At 33.1% G+C, this 24,772-nt stretch overlaps 1 protein-coding gene across 1 annotated transcript in view; it reads left to right on the top strand.

The window, feature by feature from the left end:
* The window catches only part of LOC129254474 (uncharacterized), a 69,426-nt gene that overhangs the window by 20,842 nt on the left and 23,812 nt on the right, over positions 1–24,772 (top strand). Inside the window, exons 22-51 of the mRNA XM_054892942.2 lie at positions 286–456; positions 710–874; positions 1,062–1,515; positions 2,299–2,478; positions 3,680–3,799; positions 4,051–4,256; positions 4,770–4,854; positions 5,422–5,604; positions 6,457–6,555; positions 6,939–7,196; positions 8,546–8,746; positions 9,372–9,556; positions 9,675–9,858; positions 10,590–10,721; positions 11,081–11,209; positions 11,686–11,805; positions 12,465–12,568; positions 13,195–13,357; positions 14,024–14,149; positions 15,516–15,638; positions 16,046–16,171; positions 16,934–17,071; positions 17,461–17,595; positions 17,809–17,931; positions 18,430–18,555; positions 19,023–19,139; positions 20,262–20,504; positions 21,459–21,599; positions 22,865–22,990; positions 23,378–23,506. Of these exons, the coding sequence (XP_054748917.2) occupies positions 286–456; positions 710–874; positions 1,062–1,515; positions 2,299–2,478; positions 3,680–3,799; positions 4,051–4,256; positions 4,770–4,854; positions 5,422–5,604; positions 6,457–6,555; positions 6,939–7,196; positions 8,546–8,746; positions 9,372–9,556; positions 9,675–9,858; positions 10,590–10,721; positions 11,081–11,209; positions 11,686–11,805; positions 12,465–12,568; positions 13,195–13,357; positions 14,024–14,149; positions 15,516–15,638; positions 16,046–16,171; positions 16,934–17,071; positions 17,461–17,595; positions 17,809–17,931; positions 18,430–18,555; positions 19,023–19,139; positions 20,262–20,504; positions 21,459–21,599; positions 22,865–22,990; positions 23,378–23,506 (4,792 nt within the window). The remainder of the gene's footprint in view (positions 1–285; positions 457–709; positions 875–1,061; positions 1,516–2,298; positions 2,479–3,679; positions 3,800–4,050; positions 4,257–4,769; positions 4,855–5,421; positions 5,605–6,456; positions 6,556–6,938; positions 7,197–8,545; positions 8,747–9,371; positions 9,557–9,674; positions 9,859–10,589; positions 10,722–11,080; positions 11,210–11,685; positions 11,806–12,464; positions 12,569–13,194; positions 13,358–14,023; positions 14,150–15,515; positions 15,639–16,045; positions 16,172–16,933; positions 17,072–17,460; positions 17,596–17,808; positions 17,932–18,429; positions 18,556–19,022; positions 19,140–20,261; positions 20,505–21,458; positions 21,600–22,864; positions 22,991–23,377; positions 23,507–24,772) is intronic.

The raw sequence follows: 24,772 nt of genomic DNA, 5'->3' as shown, positions 1-24,772 counted from the left end.
GTCTCTTTCAGCATAACTTGCACTTGCTTGATAACACTAGTTTCAATTTATTCAAATAAAAATTATTAGGAATTTGAAACCATCTTTACAAGCACCAGAATGTACAACAGAATGATCTTGTGTTTTAAATTGCCTCATATTTTGGAGATTGTAATACAAATTCTCAAGTGTGTATTTTAAAGCTACAAGTAATGTGTTGATGACTCAAGCTTCCTCCAAATCTCTAATAAATGTTCACTAATAACTTTAAATGTAACAAATGTTCTTTTGTGTTGTATCTGATAGCTCACCAACAGTGGGGGTATTGCATTTTCAAATGAAGAGGATACGGACTTGTCTCAGTTCATCCATCCATCACCCTTCACTGACAATGCCAACAATTCCTCAATGTCAGCAGTGTATGTTTATGGTATTGAGGCTCGAACTGACGAAGCAGACTCTGGTGTCTATTATCAAGTAGGTTAACTGTAGTTGATCATTTGAGTTAGTATGCATGTTTGGTCCATACCTGAATAGGGAGAGGAAGAGGAGTAGGGGAAGAAGCAGAAGAAGAAGAAGAGAAGGAGAAGAAGAAGAGGAGGAATAAGAAAAAGAAGAAGGAGGAGAGGGAATAAAAAACATTGGAAAATAAAGAAATATACAATAATCAATTGTTTATACGGTTGATTGTATTTATATATATTTTATCTCTTATCTTTTCAATTCAAAGATATATGAGAGTACAGCCACAGATGAATCAACAGTGCAACTTTTGGCTAATGTATCTACGCAGGTCAACAGTGCTGCAAGTTTCTCTGATTATGTTGCTAAATGGGCTATGGTCATCACTTGGGTTAATCTCAGACGGTTTTTAACTGCAGCAGACTCTGTCGAGGTAAGATCAGATAGAACGGGTCAAGGTCAAGGCTTCCAAATATTTGAGTTATACAAATTATATAGTCAAGCTTGAATATTTTTATCAATTATGTTTTTTTTGTTGATACATGAAACTTCTATGGAAGTACAATACATGTGATTATTGAGTTTATTGAATATTGTATTTTTTGTTTTGACTTCATCAGACCAACACCTTTCAGGCAGTTCTGACAACAGATGGGGCTAATACTTACATACTACAGCTATATCAAGAAAATTCTTTGTTGTGGGATGCAGGCCAGTTAGCTGTAGATGAAATCCCAGTCATAGGCTATCGAACACCATCAAGTTTCTATGACCTGATGTCATCAGATAATTCCTACACGCGCAGCATGATGTTTCGACCTGATGCTCTTACTGGTAATATAGAAGCCAGTGGAATGGCCCAACTTGGACAGTTTGTCTTTCGATTGGATACAAATCCAGCTGGTTATATAAATCCAGCAGAATTCTGTCAGAACTGGTATGATACTTCTTCAACAGTTTCTTCAAATTTGGACTGTCCTTGTTCATTTGCACAAGCTGATAGGGATAACAGATACAGAGAATGTATTGCCTATACCCCTGATACTCAGTATCCTTCAATTGATTCCTACCCAAGTAAGTAAATCCTTATAATTATTAGCAGAAATAATGTTGAAGATTTCTATCAGTATGTTTGTCTTAAAAAGCAGAGATACATGTACATGTAAAGTAGATGTCAGCAGTATTGTGTCAATGAATCACCATCAGTTCTTCACATGTAAGAATGCAAAACTATTCGACATTCACCAACTTTTTTGTGTTGTAATGTCAATGTCGATGTGCATGCCAATATACAAGAAGCTGCCTTGTTGAATGGTTTGAACATAGTTCTGTCTAAAAATGAATTGAATATTGTGCAATATATATAATATATATATCCCCCACAAATATTAAACCAGAATTTTATTTGTATTTATTGTTTTGTGAATATCTTATGTATTTCTATGTGTTTTCTCCCAATTTTATTAATTGATTTTTCTATTAACTTGGTCAGGGACTCTTATCCAGCCATAAACAGCATAAAATGAATCCATTTAAACCAGCAAAAGTAAAAATAATGATTTTTAAATGAAAACACAGTTTACATGAATTGACTTTGTACATGAAATAATGTTTTGGAGCAATTTTTGGTCTGCATGCACGTACAAAATGTTACATAATTTTGAAATCATGCACCCACTCATTGCAAATTCATTCTATTTGGCTATTTGAACCAGAGAAGCCATCAATGAGCCAGCTTCAGTAGCTTAACAATTGTCAGTCTTGATATGTTCCTATATTAGAGTAAAAGATTTAGGATATGCATAATGGTAACATATTCAGCTTGCTTGAAATAATCCATTGTGTTTCTTTCTCCAGGTACAGGCTTATTATGCAGACAGCGATCTCGGCGATCCCGCAATGGACTCCGTTGTACATACAATCAAGATGGTACTTTGTTAATTGGATATGTTACCATGTGGCAAGGTAGCAATGTGCAGGAAACTGTGGCTCCTCCTTCTGTTAGCATCTTCTCAAACCCTTATCAGAGTTGGGTTGGTAAGTAATTTATGACCTCAATTTGGCCATCAATTCACAAGGTGACAGATAAACTGTTGAAAATGAGTTATTTCTACTTTGCAATTGGCTTGTTAATATTCTGTGATATTTTTGTTTATTAAAAGAATCACTTAAGTGTTCAATATTATATATATATTTCTTTCTTTGAAAACATTAATCTCATTTCACTCATTATTATCAAAACCAAATGTCTAATAGATAGAGTAACTTAAATCAAATTTATCATTGCATGTGTGTGCTTTTAAACACAAAAATGATTATTGTTTGTGTTTAAAAGCACACACAATGACCTGATGTTTCAGCACTGACAAGTTGTCAATGACAATCATTACTATAGTAATAGAGTCAGAGATATTGTATTAACTTAATCACTTAGAAAATTTTAGCACAAAATTCCTGATCTCAACTACTTAGTCTCCTCTCTCCACCCTGTGGTACTGAAACTGTTTGACAAATGAACTTTTATACTTGTCTTGCATCAAGGATTGACCATGTACTAATTTTTTTTTTCCTTTTATTAATTTATCTATCTATCTATTGTATGTATTAATTAATTATTTTATTCATTTTTGGGGGACGGGGGGGGGGGGGGGGGGTCAATGGTCACAGAGGCCTTCTTCGTTGTTCTTGTATGAGATTGTAAACAAATATCAAAGAGGGCAAAGCTGCCGAGTGCTAAGGAGTATGAGCTTGGCTTTTGCACACATGCCCTGAGACATATTCACCTGATAATGACATAACATACGATAATATAGTCACTGTCTTACGTTACAGACATTTTAAAATGATAGTTTAGACTTCCTCATGCTTAAAGGAATAGGTAACTGAGTGTGAGTTATACTTTTTTGTTGTAGTCATTCCAACCATAATGAAAACTGTCAACTTTGCTGTGAAATGGTAAAGCTTTTTTTTTATAAAGAGACAACCTGATCGGGTATTTTCAAAGTATTGAATTTTTAAAGATATTGGATCCATCTGTTTTTCTTTATTATTGTTTAACTGTTTTATCATTTGAAATCAAGACCATGACAGTACTAGAAATGATATTTAAAAGTGCTAAAATTTGTAAAAAGGGAAACGAAACCCAAAAGGAAGTAGAGATTTTAAGGAGGTTGGATTTGATATGAAAGAATTATGAAGTGACCAAAACCCTTTTATTTTTTCTCTGTTTGGCACATAGAAAATGATGTCTTGCCCCGGCATTTCTGTTGTAGTCAGTTACCCAACGTTAATTACTGTAACCTGTATCAAGAAAGACGACCTTCTCTGGATTGTTCTAATTATCGTGCCCCATGGCAAGGTATGTAGTCTCATTATTATTATTTTATGTAGGTAACTAGTTATTTCAGACTATGCAAAATGAATTCAAGATCATACGTACCAGTTCAAGATTATCTTTAACATGTTTCCTAAAAATAATGGTTATTCTGCACTGAAGAACTTACAACTCTCACTAATGTTACAAAGTTAGAGTTTTCATTGTTGCAAATATGTTTGAAATGGGGCCAAAATTTCAATATTTTTTGTCAAATAATTATTTTTCTTCTTCAGGTTGGGGTGCAGGAGATCCTCATATTACTACCCCTGATGGGGCTAATTATACCTTTAATGGCCTGGGGGAGTACTGGCTGACACGTATTGATTCTACAGGCTTTAAACTCCAAGGTCGGACAGAGAGAACCTTTGATGATAATGGGAATCTAGCTGACACTGGAACTGTCTTCACATCAGTTGTAGCCGAACAGGATGCTACAAGGGTATATAATATATATACAAGTTTTATTCACGTTCCATTGATGTCTACTTTGGTAGTTCTTGCTGCTTTTAGTATGGCCGTTTAATTTGTATTGAGGAATACTTCTCTTTTGTTAATTACATTTAAAGTATCCCTTACCAAATGTTTTAATTTCTGAAGCTTAATTTTGAATTGAGTTGGATTGAATGACTGTGTCTCTACAGTAATTAAAATGTTCTGTTTTGCCTTACAATATTGATCTTGGTGTGTTTCAAAATACTTTTGCATATTTTGTAGCGGTAATGCAAAATATAATTTAAAAAAATCTATATTATACTATGTACATGACTAATTGCAATGTATATGCATGCCCTTAAATATCTTACAAATGAGTAAGATAAACAAGAAACTATGAATTTGTAGCTGTTGTCTTTGCATGATACAATAATTTTGTAGATGGTTTGCTTAGGAGAAGAGTTTAAACATGTAGAAGAAGAGTTTCTATGTAGTCACTTGAAGTACATTTTTTTTCCAGGTTCAATTTGATCTGAATGCAGTCAGGACTCAATTGAGTATCTTAATCAATCGCACTGAGGCTACCATTGTAGATATACAGGCAGGTTAGTATAAATACATACTTTCAAGTTAAGATCTATTCAAGAGATCAATGGATAACAATGTACATACACAGACTACTGTATAGGAATACATAAAACAAATTGAGAAAGGTAATGATTAAACAGGAAGTTCACCATGTAAGAGGTTAAACCTCTAAAAGATAAACATGTACCATAGAATCACATGAACATTATTGTATACCCAGCCCCATAAACACAAGTATTAAATAGCTACCCAGCAGGACTTGTTGCAACAAATGATAGAATCCATGAAAATGTTTGATTGAAAATTGTTACCCTACAAATCAAGGAAAGCAGGAGCGAGGAATACAATGCTTGCATTGCGGAGAGCAAGGCACTGATGTTTGATAAATCATATCATTTTTTAATTAATTTCAAAACTGAGCCCTTACATTTTTTTGTGATTTCAGGCCATTATATCCAAGATATTGCAGCTGTATTAGACCTACATGTGTATCACTGTGGTGCTAATAGTTTGGTGTATTAATATTTTAAGACAAACATTGATTACCAAAGTCATTTCCTCCTCTATTTTTTTTTTAAATCCAGGTCAATATGAATCTTCAGATCCGTCATTTGACCTTAGATATTCAGGAAACAGATATCAAGCCTTGTTTACTGACAGTACTGGGAGAGAGATGTCTTTTAGCATTGGTGTCAGTCAAAGCATGATAGATTTGTCCATCCAGGTTCCAGCTGAGTACGTTGATGGAAGAACGCGTGGCTTGTATGGTATGTTCAATAATTTTGCCTCTATGCACTTCTGTGGGCTATTGTATCTTTGTCTTTAAAATGGAAGTCAGTAGAAAACAGCAACTTTGCTGTTTTATTAATGTGAATCTAGATGCTTGCCACTATACATCAACCATTTGTTGAAGGAATATACAAGTAACAAAGTTGAAAGGTTAACTTATAGCAGGTATTGTTGTAAAAATACATATGAAATGTTTGTTCCATTTAGGACACTATAGAAATTAATATTGAAATAGCTCATGAAACAATGGGGTCCTTCTGTAACATTTATAGGCAGGCAATGCATTGATTGTAAATAGGTCTTTCACTCACTGTAAAAATGTACATGTAAATGCTAATATTATGTTGTATATATTGTTCACATGTATTTATTCATTTTGCCTCCGACGAAGATTCTGCTAGGATCGAAAGCTTAGGCCCCTTTTTGACTTTCTAATGTATTTATGAAAACGAAAATGCAGTACATGTCATATGAAAATATAAAGAAATCCAAGCTATTTTTTATTGCATGATTAGAAGTACTCTTAGGACTACATGTTATATTAACTGTCTTGATTTTCTTTTTTGGGAGGCAATGAATAAAATTTGAAGGCAGCTATGTAACATTCCCTTTTTTTAAATACTATTTTAAGCCCTTAATCGTATATAATTCATTAAGTTATACTTTTTAAACATCTACCTTAATTTGGGTTGCAGACCATGTAGCATGCAATTGGTTTCATTAAAAAAAAAAAAAAACATGGGTTAATTTTCATCCTCTGGCTCATATTTTTCATATTGTAATTTTTTTTCTAGCTGTACATAGTAAATATTTTTGTTTTCATTATGTAGGTGTGGTAGATGGCGATTCCACCAATGATTTCACGTCCCCTGACGGCACAGTTTTGACAAATCCTAATGATGCTGCTATATTTCAGTATGGTCAATCATGTAAGTACACACATACTTAGATTAAACTTGTTTTATAAACATACAGATCATCAATTTAGTTCATTAGTAATTTTCAATGAAACAAAGATTGTTCAGCCCATACCTATAGTGTAAATTCTATGTCTCTGTCTACTTTAGGTGATTGCTGGAAACTCAGTCCATTCATCCTCAAAAAGAAGGAAAAAAATGCTATGGGTCAGCTAATGGATTCAATAGATAAATCAGATTTGAACTTAGTTGATGAATGAATTATATGTGTGATGATGCAATCCATGATATAAATATTGTATGCAAGCCGACAAGTTTCCATGTTGTTATTCATAGGTCAAATCATTACACTTCTTTGTCTCAATCAATAACCATCTCTTCCTCTCTTTCAACAGGGAAAATAGAATCTTCTGCATCATTATTCACGTACCAGAGTCCTAATACATATGACACGTACAACGTCAATAGCTTTCAACCAATGACCATCACTACACTTATGGCGTCTGCAAGTCAAGCAACATTAAACGCCGTCTTGTCCAGCTGCTCTGGGGATAACACCTGTATATTTGATGCCTTGGCTACAAATGATATTACCGTTGGTACCAACACAATGATGATTGGAATGGACAACATGCAGCAAGTTGTTGAGCTAGGTATGAATACAATTTATATTTACAGTTTCTCTTACAGTTCTAGTTTCTTTTAAAACACCTTAAAACACACATTTTTGAAGAATTTTAGAATTTCCCTGATTAAAAAATGCCCATACCCCTAAAAAAAGACTGCTATTTAGACGCCTAAGAAGAAGGAGGGGGGGGGGGCTGACTCAGCCACTTTTATGATCTCAGTCGTTGCAGAAAAAATTGGCCATGTGCATTACCCATTGCTTAATCTATGTAACTGGAAAATCAAATTCTTTGAAAAATCTCATAGCTAATAAGTTATACCAATTTATGCATTAATTTAAAACTTGCTGTTATTAACTAAAAGTAAAATCCACAAAATGCTATTTTGTATTCACAGAATCTTTGTAGGATTCTGATTAAATGGAATTAATGTACCCTTTTTTCTCCTGTATTTTATTGTTTAAAAATTTTCATTTGAATTATTACTCTCTTTGTTGCTTTTTCATTTTTGACTTAACTATTATTTTGATTGTTTGTATGGGTTAGTTAGGTAATTATTTCCATTTTTCTGCTTTAATTTTTGCTCAAATAATATGTTTATTTTAATTGGGTCTGCCGTGCATAAGGTTAATTTCTCCGGGGTCACCAAACCATCATTCTATTGTTATATTTAGTATTTGTATAATTATCTACATTGGTGTGTATTGATGTACATGTAATTGTTTGTACCTGATGATGGTTGAATAAATAAATTGAATTGAAAATTGAGTTGAATTTATTTTTGGCTGCTACCTTTCCAGTATAATACTTTATTTATGTATATATTTTTTTATTTATTTTTTGTTTGTACTATTTATATTGTTGTTTTTATACTGAGAAAAATAAATTGAATTGAAATGAATAATGACATCGTCAGTGAGTGTATTCTGAGCATAAACAAGATGAAATTGCACACTTATATCCATGAATTCACATCACAAAAAGAAAGCTAAGAGCGGCTTTCACACTTGGGGAAAAGTAATCCGTTGGGTAAGCTGACTAGCAATTATCATCAGATAAAAAGACATAGGTCTAAAGATATTTTACTTTTTATTCATTCACACTTTTCTATTTTGTGACATATAAGTCGATCTAGAAGAGTTGTATAAAATGAATGTGGCATGTCTTGCATCCAACCCATTGCATTCATTCAGCCTTACAGTTTCAACTACAGTTTGAACAAACCCTCAGCATCTAAAGCAACTTGGTGATTCGCCATATCTTAGATCCACCACATAATTTTTAAACTGTTGCATCTGTTCTTGATTGCAAAATTTGAAGTTTGGTCCTGAAGTTTTCATGTTGTCATTAATTATTCTCGTATTTTCTACTTACAGAAAGCTATCCTCCTATTTTGGGAAATTTGACAGAGATGAACCCAAGTGGAGATTACCCAGCTATTAATGTAGATGGTGTGGTCAATGTAATTGTTAATCGTACCTACACTTTTGTGATAACAGCTACAGACCAAAACAATGATGCAATCACCTACAGTCTTACGGGCAATGTCCCATCCAGTGCTTCTATTGATAGCTCATGTAAGTAACTTAGTAGTCTGACATTTACTGCTGGGATATTGTCACTGTTTTTATGAAGTCGCCTGATCCATGCCATCATGCTGTCTGTGTTGTTGTCACAACAGGATGTTTAGACCTTGCCAATGGTGCTTCAGTACAATATAGATTGAAATGCCTACCCAGAAATAATTTTCACACTGATCTGAAAACAAAATATGATGTAATATTAAGCTGTAAAAATCAAGTTTTTCTCCCCAAAACCCATGTGGTATTGTGAGAGAGAGAGAGAGAGAGAAAAAAAAAAAATTCTTGTTGGCATCTCTGCCTTTGTCTTAACAAAACCATGGTAAATGATGATATGTGACATTTGGTAGAATGTGTTTGATCATTTGTAAATTTGTGAAAAGTAGTAGTCAAGATAAAGCTGTGCCCAATATACAAATGTTCCTTTATTAAATAATTAATTTGTGACGTGGCATGATTTTTTAAGTCCATAGTCATTGTGATATCTCATTTTGTACTAGCAGAGGTGATTACTTGCATTTATAAGATATAATCTTAGTTCGAGTGAAATTCTAATTCATTTCTCCTTTTATTGACAATATTCCCTTAATTCTTGTTTCTCTTCAATTTTGCATCTTTGCAGCCGGCACGATCACCTGGACACCAGCAAATACTGATTCAGCTGTGATAGAAATAAGGGCCACTGATGGTACTGGTCTTTATGGTGCTCTTCAGCTTTTGATTGTTGTTTGCGGATGTCAGAATGAGGGAATTTGCAATTTTAATGACATCATGGCTGGCGACGATCTCAACAATAACAAATTTGCCGTAAGGAAATTTCTCCTTTTAAAAAAATACCTTCCTCTTTCTTCAAATTTAGATTTCTCCCATCTCATATTCATGTTAGTAAATATTTTTTAATCTTTGTTTCTTTGATGACATCCAGGTTGCCCAATGTATGTGCCAAGCTAATGGTTATAGTGGACCATTTTGTGAGAATGACAAAGATTCTTGTGAGTTTGTTAATTGCTACCCTGGTGTAACATGTATTGATCTGCCTCCACCGAGTGAGACCCCCACATGTGCTGACTGCCCCCCAAGCCTAACAGGAGATGGATTCCAATGTGCTGGTAATGTGTTTCTCTGTCATTTAATAATACTTTCGGCAGATAATACAGGGCCCTGTCGTACAAGACTTACGATTGATCTGATCAACCCCAAGTATATGGAAATCCATTGATATCATAATTTTTTTCCTCTGGAAATTAGCACAATGTCCTATGTAAACCAAAAGAAGCACAGTAAATTTTTAAGAAAATTATGAATGCATATATGAAAAAACATATCTAGAAAATTTTTGAACAAATATGAATTGTAGATTTTGACGTTGCTAGCTTTCCATAGTTGTGGTTGGTTGGATCAAGTGTTACTCTTTGTAAGGCGGGCCCTAGTATTCAAGAAACTATTTACATCATGGCGTAGGAAAAGTGTGAAAACTTTATATTTGCAGTAATCATTATCTAATAAAGTTTGTCATTATTTGTTAACCTTTTGTCTCGGTATGCTTACATACATGTACATCTTGACTGAACTTTTAAGAAAGAAAATAGATAACCATATTGAAAAGAAATGAATTTATAGATTCTGCCAAAACTTTGAAGTTTTGAAGTACAATAAAGAATGAAATACCAAGAACAACATCATTAGAAATCACAATGAATGCAGTGTCCCCCAAAATGAATTATATAGCTGTGAAATTAATCATAAGAAAATTCCAATGCTTTTGATATTCATATGTCATATTGTGTCATAGGTATGGCTAGTAATAACGGTATTTCTCCTCACTCATTTTCATAATTAGATTTGGATGAGTGTATGTCTGATGCTACAAATGATTGCGGTACCCAGGCAAAGTGTGAAAATAACGTTGGCTCATATTCTTGCTCATGTAACACTGGATATAGTTTACAACCCAACCAGAGAGACTGCATTGGTGAGTATAAGGCTTCATCAATGCTCAAATTACACTGCAATTTTAGGTTTTAGCTGCTTGATATTTGATAAAAGTGATGTCTTTTGGAAGATGGTCAATGTTGCCTAAGGCATTGATGAGGTACCGTTTTGTTAATTGAGAGGTACCACACTAGGCTGAATATTTCCAGGAATTTGGGACTAAAAAAGTGGGATTTTTTTCAAAGTTGGATTCTTTAAAGATTTATATTGTTCTTAAATCAATTGTATTCTACTAAAAACATTGTTTGTATTCTACTTAAAACACATTATTAGCTGTAAGTTCTGTATTTGGTGAACAGCAGCGAATCTAAAGTAATGAATATTGTAATCCCTTTATAGATGTCGACGAATGTGAAAGTGGAATAGATGCTTGTGATGAGAATTCTGCTTGTGTTAACAATAATGGATCTTATATCTGCATATGTAATGATGGATACCAGCTCCAATCAGACAACAGAACATGCAGTGGTAAGTGATAACCCATTGCTTTTAATTTTATGTAATCTACAGGGTGTTTTCTTTTGTTAGAGAAATGAGCGGTTTGGTTTTTGTCTTATGTATATTTATGGATAGCAAATGACTGTGCATTGATATTGATGTTACTCAGTCAATTCAGTTACACCATTTCAGTAAAATTTTCATAACTTTATACAATAGGGTTATATTTCTCCTTCTTAGGAACTTGAGTTTTGATAATAATTATATGTTCCATTTATATAGTGCAGCTACGATTATTGCATTTACTCAATTGAACTGCCCTTGATATTTGGTATCATATTACTACCCTGGCTGTAGCTGAGCTGCCGTATACATGTAGGCGCTAAAGCATTCAAGGAATCAATCCTACTGGGTACCCATTCACCTCACCTGGGCCAAGTGCAGCACAATTATGATATTTTTAGTTCTAATTAAGCTATGAGAGTTGTGTATTTTCTTGATAATAGATATTGATGAGTGTAATGGTATGCCGTGTGGTCTCCATGCTGATTGTGGCAATGTTATTGGTTCATACACCTGCTCCTGTCAGAGTGGATACATTGGTGACGGCAGAGATAACTGCACTGGTAAGCGGGATCATTCTTTCTTTCTTTTAAAAAGCGATTGTTAACACCAAAGTAGAGGGAAATAAACTTGACAATCCAGATTGTCATGAAAGGACAATATTATATATTGTTAATTTAGGAGTGGGATAGGTCACTTTGTACAACTGCTTTGTCAACTAAAATGAAAATCAATACTTATAATGATTTTAGATCCTAAATTTCAAGCTCGGGTGACATTTGTATGAGCAGTGTTGGTTAGAATGTGAAATATAAGCATTGAGTTCTATGCAAGGAATAGAAACAAATACTTAGATTTTCTGAAAATTGATATGTTTTCATCTAAATTATTGTTTTTGAAGTAACCAGATATGGCGATAGGAAAATGAAATGATGTCTTACATAGATACTTTCATTGAATTTTAAAAATATGAGACAGTTTTTAATTGTTTTTATTCCAGTGATCATTAAACTAATGGTGTCTTCATCTTTTTCTTTTATCCAAAATACCATGCATAAAAAAATGAACTATCGTTAAAAGTTTTTGAGTTACATTTCTCAATAAGCAGAGAATACAGTCTCTTACTTATTTTCATTTACATATTAAATTATATGAGTGCATGAATAAATGGTCCAGTTATGAATTTTATTGCACAAGTGAATTGTTTTTCACAATTGTTTAGATTACGATGAGTGTTTCAACCCAAACGATAATGATTGTGACGAGTTAGCTATCTGTGACAATAAAGATGGATACTATACGTGTACTTGCCAATTAGGATATGAGGTAAGGGTTTCACTATTCCGTCCCTTTATTACTATCATCTCTTTCATTTTTTTCTCCAATATCCTCGTCCTTCTCATTATGTCAGTGCTCATTGCAACAAAAAAGCTTGTGTACATGTATGTCAATAATTTCTTGTATTTCTCGTATTCATCATCATTATTTTTCTTCTTCTTTTGCCAAATACAAAGAAATACTGTTGTGCATAATATAAATTTCCTGTTCCTCAGGATACTCATAGTTCAGTCATTCTCTTAACATTAAAATTACATATATAATTCAGTTAACAATTATAAGCAAAATTTTAGTCATATTTCCTTTTACACAAATTTTTAGATTCAGTTTCCATATACTTTTAAGTTGCATCACATAATTCCCCATTGCTTCACTAAAATATAGCCATCAATGTCGTGTTTAGTTGAAGATCATATTTCATTTCTTTTTTGGTTGTCTTTTCTGTGCTTTTTGTTTTCTATTTGTATTCATTGGATTTTTTTTTGTTTCTCGATTTGTTGGTGTTATCTCGGGTGATTCTGCAGAAAGCTCAGAATATTTTTTCACATTCTCTATCTCATCACCGTTTTCTGAGTATTATTGTTATCATTATTATTGTTATTATCATTATTAAGGACAAAAACAGTACCAGTAACCCAGGTCAGAACTGCACTGATATTGATGAGTGTTTAGCAGGACAAGACAGTTGCAGTCAATATGCCAACTGTATTAACATTGAAGGAAGTTTCATGTGTGAATGTAGGCAAGGTTACAATGGAGATGGCAACACTTGTGTAGGTAAGTCTACAAACACCATGGCACTGCAAATACGGCACTTACATGGGCTTATCTCACATGCAGAACCATTGCTATGATTAACACCTAAGATAAAAAATTACTTGCTCTTCCATCCAGGTGACATTTTTTTGGAGGATTCTCTCCAGACAATGAAGGATTTAGCAGGAAGTGATATTTTTGTGACATATCTCCCCAATACTTGATGAATAGGGAGATGATAAGGAGATATGATAGTGGCAGGAAAAATCTAAAAATAATGATCGAAAAAAATATTGTGAGAACAGAGAATGGACTAAGCTTAACCCCGGACTATTAGATGGGGCTAACATGCCATTGAGCCCCACCTATAATTCAGGGTTAAGGAAAATTTGGCTTGTGAGAATGAAGTAGTAGTCTAAGAGCTATTTCCATATCGGCTGATGGAAATTCTATAATCTGTCTTGTAATTATAATTATAGAAATGCAGTGTTTATATACATGTATTTGTGATAGGAGGAAACAAATTTGATACAGATGTGATTTTTTCATGCCTATTTCATTTCTGGATTTGACTTTGTTGTACTGTACATATATTTGAATACTATCAATTATATTTTAGAGTGATATAATTCTATACCCGTTCATATCCATTGATTAATCTGCTCTAATGTTTTCAATTTTACGTAGATAATGATGAATGTCTGGATCCTTCCGACAACGACTGTGATGCGAATGCTGCGTGTTCCAATATAATTGGATCATTCTCATGTGCATGCAATGCAGGATTTACAGGGAATGGAACATACTGCCAAGGTTAGTTCAAAGGAAAAATGAATGTTTCTTAAATTGGAATAGTAGAGTTCCTTGTCTAGGGGGCGTTTCATTTCCTTTCATGTATTGTTCAACCAGTTTTTTTTTTATGTAGACATGAAAAATTACAATGATTTTTAAGAAATATAGTGTAAGAAAGCATAAAGCAAGAGTCACTTTTAAGCTTGAGTTCACAAACAAACACTGTTTAATTGGAATATAAAGTATCTCAATGTGAGTCTAAAACCATCTCTTATAGAATGTGTTTGAACAGTGATTATGCAAGCAGATCTGTGTATTAGAATTATAGCTAATGTTATATAGACATGCATTTAGGCAGAAATAGCCTTACCGAATAGCTTCATGAAACAACTCACAATTTTGCTATTGCTTGGTAACAGTCATATGTTATGTTCCTTTCATATATTTTTCAAGAGAATCTCAAATAAGTAAGTCATTTTTGCCATAATGTAATTTGTAGAGATAGGCTTTCTTTATTTTGATTGATTTGAATTGATTTCTTCATTTACCAACAATATTCACATTTTTACAGGTTTTAAAACAAATTGCATAATACTTACACATACATGTATAAAAAATAGCATGGTAAATGGGACCAGAAAATAGCACAAGTGCTAGTCGAGCCTTGCCCACAAATATTTAAATGCACATTTAAGAAGGGGGAAAAAAATGCAATTTACTCCTGGTTTATCAGTAACATTTTTTTTTAAAGTATCTTAATTGTAATAATTGTATACTGTAGATTTACATGTTGGTTTATTTTCATTTAATGATAATTTAATTGTACAAGTTTGCTTATCTTGTCAATTATTTTTTAAAGGATCTTGATTCTGTTATCTGTATGAATGGTGTAATAAAGAGGAGAAGTTTAAAAAGTGTTGATTTTTTTTTAATTTTTTACTCCAAAATGCTAACATGCTGTCTCCTAAGTTGTTTAATCCCCCAAGAAGTATGCTAGGGTATGAATGTTTTGATTCCCTTTTTATGATACCATTTTTTATAATAGTAATTATAATGGTAATGATTATAGTAATATTAATGACAATAATATTAATGATGATTATGATGGTGATGATGATGATGATGATGTGTGATGATGATGATGGTGATGTTGATGATGATGATGTTGATGATGATGATGGTGATGTTGATGATTGATTACCTGTTTTGCATATGGAAACTAATGAAAAAAAATACCCAGGGCTGAAGAAATGATATATAGTTTGGGAGAAACTGAATTTGCCATTGCCATAATCTTATTTTAAATGTCTTGGCATTTAGAGGGGATTGGAGTAATGTTATTGATTTGAAGATTTTAAAGTATAACTTTTTTTTCTTTGATGAACAGATATTAATGAGTGCAATTCAAGTCCATCAGTGTGTCATGGAAATGCTACATGTACTAATACTGAAGGAACATATAGATGTTCTTGTAATGGTGGGTACACTGGAGATGGAGTGACATGCAATGGTAAGTTGCTTATTAAGACTATACCCCACATAAAATATGTTTCTCATTATGGATTTTGGTACCCTAACCAGTGCACATTTCTCTTTATTTTTGTTATCTTTACCCCCCCAAAAATAGTACTGGTATCTAAAGCTAAGATTCTGTGTCAAATTTTGCTACTTGTGGTTGAAACATAAATTCAAACTGAGCGTTAAAACGAACTTCAGTTCAGCATACAGGCGAATCAGTACACATACTCATGTGATCTAAACTGTGGAAACCATGTCTCCACCTTTATTATTTCAGACTGAAAGATGATGGTTTATTTAATCTAAACAGGCAATATTGTATCTGATGGTGTTTATTTAAGTCTAAAATAGTGCTACGTGTTTTCTTTTCTTTCATTATTTAAATCTTGCTTTGACCAGATATTAATGAGTGTGATGAGCAGATTGATAACTGTACACAGGTGTGTAATAATAATGATGGATCCTATACTTGTAGCTGCAATCAGGGATTTGTATTGAATGAAGAAGATCAAGTCACCTGTGATGGTAAGTTTACCTGACGGAAAAACTAACTTCAAGTTTTGTTTCAGACTTGAATCCAAAATTGACTTGGTGTTTAGTCTTCTACAATACATACCTGACTCTGATATGAGTCTGAATTGACTCCAAACTGATGCTTTTGAATGAAAATGACACATTGACTGAAGAGTCCAATACCAAATATGACTTGGATGTGATTTCAAATATATTTCAAACAACTGCAAATTGGGGAGTATTTCAATAACATTTGATGTCTGACAAGTTTGCAGATCTGACAACTCTCCTTGATTTTGATTGGCCGTGAATAAAACAGGATTGGTTGAATAAAACGTCTGACAGCTACTTTCATAAAGCACTTTCCAGATTTCAAGCACACTCCTACTCTATATGAATAAGATCTGATACAAGTTGATTATGGATGATCTTTTGATATAAGCATGGATATCGCTCTTATTGATTATAATTTAAATTGATACATGTACAGTAAGCCACATGTAATATCAGATTGTACAACAGAATGGTCTCCGTTTTGTGATCACAAATCCTGTTAATGCAGTATTGCTATTCAGATTGGACTGTCATATTCATGTTGTTAACATGAAATAAACTTTCTCCAAATATGTAGGTTAAGAGTTAATGAGGAAATTAATCCCCCCCCCTACATGCTAACTTATAAATTGATGAAAAGTAATGAAGACATAAACATTGATTTTCCATGAGTCATTTGTCAAATGGATTAATATATATTTTTTGTATCTTATATACTAGTGGCTGTTGCAATGGCATGTAATGTTGATCTGGATCATTGTACAGGAGGTGGAACATGTATGAATTCCACAGGTGCAATTAATTTTACATGTACTTGTCCAAGAGGATTTTATAGCTTCAATGGAACCCACTGTGAAGGTACGTGTTTTCTCTCTCGGACATACTCTTCTCTTGTATATACATTAATTTTCTCAACTTCCAATCCTCCCCCCCCATATTTTTGCCTCAATGGGCAATTTTATTCACATAAAAGAAAACATGCACATAGAATGTAATTTTAAAAAACACTTCTATAAAAAGTTTTGTGTTGGAAATATTTTAGCTACATGTAAATGTCCATTGTGAATCTGAAAATCATCCTATTGAAATTGGGAACTTTCGTGTGATCTAAAAGATTTGAATTTTCTTGCAATAGTTTTGGCAAAACTTCTAAGCCTTGGGTGACCACTCTTTCCCAATTCCAAACTGCTACAGAATAGTTGGTGTTGAAAAATAATCTCACATTTTGTTCATCTATTCTCTTACAGATATTAATGAATGTTCTGATAATAGTTCAAATAATTGCGACTCAACAGTCGGTGTCTGTTCTAACAAAGAAGGTGGATATACTTGCTCCTGCATGGATGGGTATATGCTTGCTGTGGATGAAAGAGATTGTCGAGGTAAGAAAAAGGGTTTGTGAAGTGTGGAATGTGCTAGGAGACATTTGAGTTTATTATGATGTTCATGGTTATGAATATGTTTTTATTAGTCTCATCATTACTATATTAACTTTTGTCTTTGTCATTTTTAATATCATAACTATTGTTGTTGCTCTTATTACAGCATCAACATGCATAGCTACATTTATTGTGACTATATTTATTTTCTTTTAGATATCAATGAATGTGAGACAGGAAATAATAACTGTTCTGTGGATGCTGTGTGTAATAACTGGCCTGGCTCATTCAACTGCACTTGTAATGCTGGATACGTAGGAGATGGAACTAATTGCACAGGTTTGTAACATAAAATTCTATGATTTCTAGTATTTGAGATAAAGAGAAAATACACAAGTAATATAAAATTCTATGATTTCTAGTATTTGGGATAAAGAGAAAATACACTAGTAACATATAATTCTATGATTGCTAGTATTTGAGATTAGAGAAAATACACAAGTAATATAAAATTCTATGATTTCTAGTATTTGGGATAAACAGAAAATACACAAGTAATATATAATTCTATGATTGCTAGTATTTGAAATTAAGAGAAAATACGTAACATAATTCTATGATTGCTAGTATTTGGGATAATATGGCTGATTGCTTGTGAAATCATTCTGCGGTGCTGATTATTAAAGTAAATTCTGGTTGACGTTACTTTATGTTATATATACTTAAAGAAATGTGTAAACTTCTATGTGTTTATTCTGTCTGCATTGTTATCTGCAACACTTAATCTCATATCTCTTGTCTAATTTTTTTATTTTTTTTTTATCATGTTGCTTATAGATATCGATGAATGTGAGAATAGTTCTATTTGTGGAGAAAATACTGATTGTATAAACACTGCAGGTTCATACATGTGCCAATGCTCCTCTGGGTATTTGGCAGGAGGACCCAACTTGACTTGTCAAGGTAACCCATTCTACGTCAATCACAATTCAAATACTTACATTTAATTCTCATATTAGTTCATTTTTTATATATATTTTGATGTTTGTAATTCACTTCTTGTAATAATAAGGAATTACATGTGCATTTATTCTGACAATAGTTTTACCAAAGTAAAATGTTTTCATATAGGGTATTGATTTTTAAATATCGTAAAAATACTTTTTGCTGTAATAAAATAGAAATGTGTAATGCCATACAATTAGTCTTTATGAGTGTGAAAAAACGATTTAGCAACACATGTAGGTCGAATCTATCAAAACATGTTATTGATCTGATAATTTCGGGGAAGGTTGATACATAGTTTTTGCTCCATTTTTCTGGAAAAAACCCCTCTCTTTTAGACTACAAATAGATATTTAGGAATAAATTGAAGATTATGTTGTCGCAGAAGGGTACTTTTATCATGGATTTTCTCTTGTTTTGCACAGATATGGATGAATGTGTTTCTATGCCATGTCATGCCAATGCTAATTGCAGCAACACTATAGGATCCTATGTATGTACCTGTCTTAAAGGTTTCACTGGTAATGGATCTAGTTGTGACGGTGAGTTCACTATTGTACCACATCTTTCTATTCACTTATCAGGAAAAAAGAGGAAGGCTTTCATTCCATTATTATCATAGGGATTTTGAGGAAACTGTATTTGCTAACAATGATCTGTCATCAGCTGAGAAAGTACTACCAATGTCTATCAATGAATGTTACTTCCTTTGTTTACAAGGATACACAGAGGGCATCCCATCAGATGTAGTCTTATAATATCATTTTACAAGGATACACAGAGGGCATCCCATCAGATGTAGTCTTATAATATCATTATACAAGGATACACAGAGGGCATCCCATCAGATGTAGTCTTATAATATCATTATACAAGGATACACAGAGGGCATCCCATCAGATGTAGTCTTATAATATCATTATACAAGGATACACAGAGGGCATCCCATCAGATGTAGTCTTATAATATCATTATACAAGGATACACAGAGGGCATCCCATCAGATGTAGTCTTATAATATCATTATACAAGGATACACAGAGGGCATCCCATCAGATGTAGTCTTATAATATCATTATACAAGGATACACAGAGGGCATCCCATCAGATGTAGTCTTATAATATCATTATACAAGGATACACAGAGGGCATCCCATCAGATGTAGTCTTATAATATCATTATACAAGGATACACAGAGGGCATCCCATCAGATGTAGTCTTATAATATCATTATACAAGGATACACAGAGGGCATCCCATCAGATGTAGTCTTATAATATCATTATACAAGGATACACAGAGGGCATCCCATCAGATGTAGTCTTATAATATCATTATACAAGGATACACAGAGGGCATCCCATCAGATGTAGTCTTATAATATCATTATACAAGGATACACAGAGGGCATCCCATCAGATGTAGTCTTATAATATCATTATACAAGGATACACAGAGGGCATCCCATCAGATGTAGTCTTATAATATCATTATACAAGGATACACAGAGGGCATCCCATCAGATGTAGTCTTATAATATCATTATACAAGGATACACAGAGGGCATCCCATCAGATGTAGTCTTATAATATCAATATTTTCTTGATCCAACATGGTGTGAGGCAAATGCTAAAAGTCATATTGTTTTTATGACCTGATGTAGATATCAACGAGTGCAATGACACCAGCCTCTGCACAAACAGTAGGTGTGAGGATCTTGTTGGTTCGTATACCTGCATCTGTAATGATGGTTACCGTGGTGATGGAACAGACGATTGTGTGGACATAGACGAGTGTTTGGATAATCCAGAGAGCTGTCATCTTCGAGCTACGTGTAAGAACACAAACGCTTCATACACATGTACGTGCAATGCAGGATATGAAGGAAATGGCACCCATTGCACAAGTAAGTTGATCAATGTAATTGCTGACAATGTTTCTGGGATTGAGATTAACACCGGCACTCAGCTTTCAAAAAAATAAACGGGAGCAAGAAGTGAGTTGTTCACCGTAAGCCCTGGCATTGCGTTCACCAAATCAATAGAGAGAGAGATAGGATAAATAAAATCACTTTTGTTAATCTTGTGTATAAACATTGTTATTTCCCTTCTGTGTTCCAGCTATTCCATTTTGCAGCAGATCCCGTTTCAGATATATAACTTCTAAGTTTTCTGATATTCTAACAAACACTGCCCACTGTATGTGAAATCTTGATTCTGAAAACCATTTTACAAATCGCGTGAACAGTATAAGGATTATCATCATTCAAGCTTTTATTTCATTTACTTATTCATGAAAATTTGATTAAAATCATAGCAATGATTAGGGAAATTGATCCTGATGTCGTAGCTGGAAATTGACCAGTATGTACACTGATTTGGCCGATATTTTCACTAGTGCCATCAGTTTTTGGTGACCATTAAAAGTGAACAATGAAAGGTGGATTATTTTTCGTGATGAAATTTGAAACTGTTTCATGTTCCATAATTTGATTTACCATAATTTCTAGGCAATTATCCTGAATGAATGGATAAAATGGAAGCTTAGGTTGCAAGAATTCTAACAATTTGTACAATCATTTTCATGAATGAAAATGCCATCTGCAAAATGCAGATGGCATTTGTGACGTTAACTCACTTATTAAGAATATTAATTTATTGCTGGAAGTGAAGTGTGATATATAAATGTTACAATTTTTTTTTAATTCTTGATGAAATTTAATGATTCTATTAAAGATTGGTAACAAAATTTCAATAAAAATGAAGATATAGAACTTCAATCAGTTGTTTCTTACAGTATATAATTCATCAAGGAAGACAATAATCATTGGGAACTTACACAATTTTCTCTCAATTTACAGATATAAATGAGTGTGAACGTGGTATGATTGATTGTGATGTCAACTCCATGTGTTCTGACACAGACGGCTCCTACACATGCTCCTGTAACCAGGGTTATTTCGATATAACTGGTGGTCGTGCTAGTGTAGGGGAATGCCAAGGTAAAATATTCACTGACTTAATGCTGCAAATAAATTGACTTTTTCATGTATTTTTATGTGTTATGGCAAATTGACATGTATAGTTGTTCCTCCATACTTCTGCCAATGCGATTGTCTTATAATAATTCATGGGTATAATAAAATCTGAGGGAAGGGACTTAAGCGAATTCATATTTTTGAAATAACCCTAGCGGTAAAACCATTGGAATTATAATCAACATCAAAAGTACTCAGTTTTTGGTTTCTAGGATGCAGCTATATATTCTTAATTCAATGAAGATGGACATTTAAGGACATTCCACATTTAAAATGAAATCCATGTCACAGAGTTACTTTAGCACCTAAATATTCCAAAGATGCAAACATTAACATTGGTTCATTTGCTTGCTTTTTTGCTATCGAGCTTTGAAGTTTACCCATTTCAAAGGTCTCGAGAAATACGCAATAAAAATAATTTTGCATTTTTAGAACCCATAAGATCACAACATTGAGTTTAAACCTCTATTACTCAGTGAAAATCCATCTAGATTTCACCAAATTTCACATCATAGTTCAGAATTATATACTTAAGGCAAGGGATTCACTCATATAGCTCTTTAAAGATAAGCAGTACCTTCAGTTTTGAAAATAAGGTGTGAAAGACGACAAAACATATCTAAAAAATTTGAAATTTATTAAAAAATTTTAAGAAGTAAAATAAATGCTCCACTTTATTCAAAACCGATGTCATTTTCACCAAATTTTGTATGCTGGTAGAGAAAAATTATACTAAAGAGGTGTGAACATTAAAAAATGGGGGTTCATGTGCTTGTTTTCAAACCATCAGCACTTTTGTTGGAGCAAATGTGCTTTTTAAAATACAAAATTGCGTCAAATGGCTTGTATCTTCATAAATAAAAATTCTACATCACTATCCCATTTAATCAAACTCGAGGCCCTATTTGTCATACTTCGCAGCACTGCAGAGTAAAATATTCTGAAGAGGTAGAGGCTTTTAAAAAATTGGTCCATGGATTATTTTCAGCTAATAGCTTCGTTAAATAACACATCAAGATTTTCTGTTAAGTGCAGATGACTGGAGAAATCAGCGGTATCTGATTGCTCACCTGTTCTTTATTTTGACTTCAGCGCGCAACGTGTAAAATATGCGAAGATACATGTAGGACTGCGCACAAACATAACTGGGGAACGTCCTTAAAGCTCAATTTGTCAACATACCCATTCTGTGTACATTTATCTTAACTCGTATATTTTTTGCTTTTCAGATGTGAATGAATGTGATCTTCAAGTAGACATGTGTGATGAAAATTCCATGTGTCAGAACAACGCTGGAAATTACACGTGTACCTGTAATGATGGTTATATGGCTGTGGATCGGCTATCATGCACAGGTGTGTATTCTGTGATCCAATACATTTCGAATGGCTTTAGTCTAAGACTTTTATTATAGGCTAAGCATGCCCTGAATAATCATCTGCATTTCACAGGATCTTTGTAGAAGGCCTTGTATTTTCTTTAAGAATTTCAGCATTTTTGCTGGGATGAAAATAATGATACAAAAATACTTGTATTCTTTTTTGTTGTTATTTTTTAGAAGGAAATAAGAAGAAGATTATAATGTTTTTGTACCTTTGATCTATTTCATCAATAGAGCTATCAAAATGAACTAATATTCATTTTCTCTGATTACCCAATGTCAAGATGTTTATCTGAGTGTAAGTAAGAAAACTGCCTTGGTCATGTTGTGATCCATCAATTCATGTTCATTTTGTTTCTAGATATCTTGGAGTGTTCTCAGAATCCCAATCCATGTGACACCGGTGCATTTGAGATTTGCAAGGAGCTTGACGGTAGCTATGAATGCATATGCCAGCCTAGTACCTACAGAGTCAATGGTGTATGCTCAAGTAAGTTCTATAGCATCCATGCACTGGTTAGAGTGGGTAGAGTGGGTTGGTAGTAACTGAGTATACAAGGTAACTTTAAATATGCACATATTGATTATTGCTGCACTGCATGGGGAAGTTGTTCAAAAACAAATCTTTCCAAACTACAAAAATTACAAAATAGATATGCAAGATTAATATTAAATAAGGATTATAACACACCACAGTGTACACTTCTTACAACCCTAAATTGGCAATCCGTTGAACAAAGACTTAAATATCACTACTGTTTATTAGTATTTAAAATAATTAATGTAAAAGCCCCTAACTATTTAAAATCTCTTATTACTTATCGCACCTTTAAATATTGTACCCGCTATGCACTAAATTCTCTCCTCGACATTCCATTCCCCAAAACTGAATTCAAAAGAAAGTCATTCTCTTATAAAGCAAGCTCCCTATTTAATAAACTCCCATTTTCAGTTCAATCCACAAATTCTATAAATTCTTTTAAACGAGGTTACCTATTGGCCAAACATTTATTATAACAAAGTATCTTCTAGTATTCTTTCCTTTTTGTTTATTTGTTTTCTTTTTTATGTTTATTTTATAGATTATAACTTTTTATATTGATTTTCACTTGTATTTATATATATTATCATGTTTATGTTCTATTTTATGTTTGTAAAGGGGGGGGGGCTTCGTTGTAAAGCAGTTTTATAACTGAACCGAACTACCCTCCACCTTATTTTATAATTTGTTATAAATAAAACATGAATAAATAAATAAATAAATAATAAATATGGTTTTGATTGCAATCGCAAAGTTATAGCATGCCCACAGTTCCACCAACCCACAAGATGGATATGTGCATCATCCGTTTCATAGAACTGTGAGGTTTTATGAAAACCTTATTCGATGACATCACAATGACATTCATGCACAATAGCATGTGTATTGTGGCTATCATTGTGATTTATCGATTTATTCATGCAGTCCAGTGAAAATTCATACATAGGTAGCAATCAACCAATCAGATTGGAAGGATTTTCTCATCCGTCATATAATAGTTTATAGAGAATTATTTCCCTGTTGAATTTGTATATCTATGTAATTGACAAGATACTTGCCTTGGATTTACAGTGAAAAATTGAATTATTCTTGTTGCTATGTAGCAAAGAATATAAGTTGATATATATTCTCAGAATTTTTAAGTATGTGACGTTTGAGCAATAAATCAATTTTATTTTAACAAAAAAAACCATGGTTATTATCAATAATATGACT

This window comes from Lytechinus pictus, chromosome 1, assembly GCF_037042905.1.
Source record: "Lytechinus pictus isolate F3 Inbred chromosome 1, Lp3.0, whole genome shotgun sequence".
Classification (NCBI taxonomy): Eukaryota; Metazoa; Echinodermata; class Echinoidea; order Temnopleuroida; family Toxopneustidae; genus Lytechinus; species Lytechinus pictus.
The sequence above is the reverse complement of the archived record's forward strand: the minus strand, read 5'-3'. Positions and strand labels throughout refer to the sequence as shown.